The 4,815-nt window shown below is 38.2% G+C and overlaps 1 protein-coding gene across 1 annotated transcript in view; it reads right to left on the bottom strand.

Moving 5' to 3' along the window:
* The window catches only part of LOC106461932 (tRNA methyltransferase 10 homolog B-like), a gene marked incomplete at its 5' end in the record, with an annotated part of 133,364 nt that overhangs the window by 127,938 nt on the left and 611 nt on the right, over positions 1 to 4,815 (bottom strand). The window contains one exon of the mRNA XM_022389036.1: positions 4,399 to 4,545. Coding sequence (XP_022244744.1) covers positions 4,399 to 4,545 — 147 coding nt within the window. The remainder of the gene's footprint in view (positions 1 to 4,398; positions 4,546 to 4,815) is intronic.

Genomic DNA, 4,815 nt, shown 5'->3' with positions numbered 1-4,815 from the left:
AGTGGGATTGACCGTCACGTTATAACGCCCCCACGGCTGAAAGGGCTGGCATGTTTGGTGTGACGGGGATTCGAACCCGCGACACACAAATAAGATACAAATGAATGACAGGTATATAAAGTAACAAAATCGTTATTAAATGTTCTTGTAACGAGAAAACGACAACATCTTGTTATAACAATGACAGCTGTTTTAAATATTCTGTGTTTTTGTCTGTTGTTCAGCACAAAGCTACACAATGGATTGTCTGTGCTGTGCCTACCACGGATATCGAAAACTGGTTTGTATTATTATAAGCCTTCAGACTTACCGTTGAGCCACTGGGGGCATTCTTTGTGTAGTTTAATCATTTCCATACATATTTTTATCTTATACAGTAATGTTCAAAGGGCTAAAAAAGTTGCTGACACGAAACACAACGGTGGTAAATTGTGCAAGAATAAAGAGGCAACATCTTGCAAAGAGGGAGCTACCATGTTTTGTCGCATATATGGGCTGGGTCAGGTTGTTTGTTTGTAATTAAGCACAAAGCTAAACAATGGGCTGTCTGTGCTCTGCCCACCAAAGGTAGGTATCAAAACCCGGTTTCTAGCGTTGTAAGTCCGCAGACGAACCGCGTGATTTACGGAAGCTTGTTTTGAATATTTCAGGAATTTATAGAAATTGTTTTGCTTATTTGGAATTAAGCACAAAAATATACACAATGAGCTATCTATGCTTTGCCCTCCACGGGTATCGAAACCCGGTTTTTAGCGTTGTAAGTCCGAAGACATACTGCTATGACACTGGGAGGCGATTATAAAAATAAACTTGACAGTGACGAAGGAACAAAAGTTTCCTTTAAATACGTCAACGAGTCACTGTCAAGTTTGTACTTTAAGTATCTACTGACATCTTGAACAAGTAGTGAGAATCACAAACTACCATCGCCTTCAAGTTCAGCTTGCAAACGCTTTAAGTGTAATACTGCGGTTCAGAGTCCTGAAAGTGACCTATGACCGTTAGACTTCCCTTTACCCATATATGTCCTACATAATACAGTGACACGTAAGCACTGCACTGAGATGATAGAACGAGTTATCTGTTTGCGATGTGAATTCGTCTTCATGCTACAGAAGACTAATAGAAGGAGAAAGAGGAAGAATAAGGCAGTGAGAAGAAACGGGTCCATTAGTGACATCACTCCCTCCAGCCATGATTAAGAGAGAATAAAATTGGACCGAGAGAGACTTCAGTTACAAAATAGTACTTCGTAATATTGCTTGGAGAGCAAAGAACTGAGATAGTGGTGTGTTTTTATATGTGGTATTCATTGTATTGTTGTTGTGTGTCTGGTGTCCTTAGATAGTATTATGACTGTTTCTATAGCAAATACATCAAACAAATTAAGAATGTGAAAAAGCGTCGAACCAGAAACACGAACATTACTACTTGTACATACCAGCACACAGAAGTGTGTTCTTTGTTTATGTTTTCTCTTCAAACACGTGTAAATAGCGTCTTAATCTATTCCTAATCGTTTTATGTAGGTTAATTTTACGAATGAAAGCGAACAAGCCAGTCTTCAAAACTGTAAGTTGTGGATTTAGAATCAGTCAAAGATGTAAGCAGTTAAAGTCAAGTAGCCAGTGTGTGTGTGAAAAACTTTGCCCCTGAAGAAGAGACCTGGCATGGTCTGATGGTTAGAGAGCTCAACTCGTAATCCTCGGGTTCAAATCTCTGTCACCGAACATGTTCGCCTTTTCATCTGTGGGAGTGTTATAATGTTACGATCAATCTCACTATTCGTTGGTAAAAGCGTAGCCCAATAGTTGGCGGTGGGCGGTGTTGACTAGCTACCTTCCCTCTAGTCTATCACTGTTATATTAAGGATGGCTAACGCAGAAAAATTTCGTGTAGCTTTACGCGAAATTCAAAAGAAACCAAACCCTGAAGAAGAAAAAAAAAGGTCCACCTTTCGAAAGCACTCGGGTAAAGGGTATCGTATCTTTGTGTTAACTTGATTTCTTGTACCTACGTGCTCTTCTAACATCATGAATAAATCGAATACTTAATATATTAAACAGAGAAAACGTATTATTGTAAATATAACAATGCTAAAATGAAGTAATGATTTTTTTTTTCGTTTCTGATTAAAACGTGCATTAATTAACTGGAATTTTTTTACAGCTATCTGTTCATACACAAATCAACTAACAAATCATCAAACACTAGACAAAACATAAATTAACTCTGAATGCTGCTTTAAGACAGTGTATATATCAGTTAGTGTCACCCTTGGTCACAAAAACTGTCTGCTTTCTCTACGTTGATTTTAGAAGCTTAAATGTCTATAACTGTAGAAAAGATTTTTTTATGTCGGAGTTTACACTTTAATGATAAAGGATTTATTCCTAACATTATTGAAAACTTATAATAAGTACTGTAATAAGTTTAAAGTATTACAATGTACTAGATTTCAGATGGCATTAGGATAATGCTTGACATACGTTCAGGGTATTTTCACACAAAAACCACATAAATAGTAGTGTAACGTCCCCCCCCCCCCCCGTTTGAAGAAATTTTATTATTGGTCTTAAAGACAGAGTAGAAAAGGATGATAAACGTGGTATCTTTAAAATTTCATGAAACTGAAGATTAATTTACATTGATCACACGTGCAGAAATTTAAAAGTTAGATTTTAGGAACATAAATATGAGGTTAATGAATCAGCTTTGGCTGAACACTGCTCAACAAAAACAGTTAAACTGGAGCCTATACTATGAGAAATCAAAACTAAGAACCAGAATATTTTGTTAAAACAATGGGAAAAATAATTTAAAACTATTTGTTTGTTTTTGTTTTGAATTTCACGCAAAGCTACATTAGGACTATCTGCGCTAGCCGTCCCTAATTTAGCAGTGAAAGGCTAGAGGGAAGGCAGCTTGTCATCACCACCCACCTCCAACTCTCGGGCTACTCTTTTACCAACGAATAGTGGGATTGACCGTAACATTAGAACGCCGCCACGGATGAAAGAGTAAGCATGTTTGGTATGACGGGATTCGAACCCGCGACCCTCAGATTGCGAGTCGAGCGCCCTAACCACCTGGCCATGCTGGGCCACCTATCAAGTGGTATGGCCTGGTGGTTCAGGAGCTCAACTAGCAATCTCAGGGTCGCGGGTTCGAATTCCCGCCACCAAATATGCTCGCCCTATATAAAAAAAAACAAAAAACTCATAGGTATAAAGAACAGCCGCAGCTGCACCTGAACGGTATTTTCTTTAATTTTCGTACTTCAAAATTATAAACGTTCCAGTTGCGATATTTTTAGCACAGAAATATTTATATACATACGATTCGTCTTTTTTTTTTTTCATGTACGAATCTCAAGTATGTTGATGAGACCTAATCAATTCCTTTCATAAAGCTGGCGTCTCCTGCAGTGTAAGTTATGTCCACAACAGAGAACGACGACGCGCACATACTTTAATAACGATTGTCAACACGCAATAAGTACAGAAGGAGGCTCGAAGCCAAGACGTCCTTCCCTTTTCTAAATATGTCTAAGCGACTCTATTTGAGAACCTTTGCGTCGCATCTTCATATTGGAAAAGTCGATCTCATCTGCGGTATCGCCTGACAGCCCTGGCATCTGACATGACATCTCCTGATAGATTCGTCTTGTTGTTCAGGACTTGGGAATTTATGCAATTTAAATACACGAATCTTCACGAATAACAGGTCAAAAACACAACAACGTCAACATCAAAACACACATTTCTGTGAAGTACGTGAAAGTTACATACAAGAATGAGAAATACATTCGTTATAACAAGTGCGAAGATCACGCTCTGGAATCTGTTGGAAGTTACCACTGGAATCCTGCTTATATGGAGCCTAAGTGATATTTGACTTAGACCATGTAATAGTGGGATGTACGCTATTCTGCGACTTGGTAAGAAACAGTTGAAGTAAAAGCCAGTAAAACCACCCCGTGAAAACTGTTAAACTACAAATAAACAAATGTAATTTTTTACTTTATGCTCTCAATTCGCAGATTCTCCTTTTAAACTAAAAGAATGATAAAAACATATTCGTATCCTACATATGTTCAAGTCGTGAAATTACTGTGCATAGGCTCACTACATGTGTAAGGCAGAAACGAACACCTGTTATTTAGTATCTCGTGCCGCTATCGACAAAACACCACGATCGATACTGGACCCTATTACGTCAGCTGGACCGTGACTCACAAAGAAGTTAATAAATACCTATAAAAAACTGGTTTTCGTAATTATAATTTTAGTATTGTAATAACAAGCTACATTCGCTAGAATCTCCGGAGAACAACAAACAAACAAACGAAAAAGAAAAGCTGTACTTAGCTAAAGGTTTGTCAAAAAATTAAAATACCTTTTTCACAGTTTCATCCACTAATCCACCAATCACATACACGACTTCGGGATTCAGGTCTGTAAGCACGTGCGGGGAGTCGGGGGACAGGTAGATCAATTCCTCACGACGAAACAGTTGCTGTGGGGACTTAGCATTCATATCGACCTGAGTGAAATAAATGACATTTCTACGTCATGCTTAGGTCAGAAAATAAAACAGAAAACAAGTGAATAACCACTAGCAATGAGTTTCTTCGCTTGAGCAGAGATAAAAGTCCAACCAGGTAACAGAAACAGTACGTCATCGCCAAAGCAATCATATTACGAATGACAACACAGCATTTAGCTGCGTCACGTCGAAGTCAATCAAACAGAACGACCAAAGTGAACCACATGTTTGTTATTAGTATTTATGTTTTTTTGCATTGTTTACATT

This window comes from Limulus polyphemus, unplaced genomic scaffold (genome assembly GCF_000517525.1).
Source record: "Limulus polyphemus unplaced genomic scaffold, Limulus_polyphemus-2.1.2 Scaffold1061, whole genome shotgun sequence".
In the NCBI taxonomy this organism is placed as follows: Eukaryota; Metazoa; Arthropoda; class Merostomata; order Xiphosura; family Limulidae; genus Limulus; species Limulus polyphemus.
This window is presented reverse-complemented; position numbering and strand designations above follow the sequence as displayed.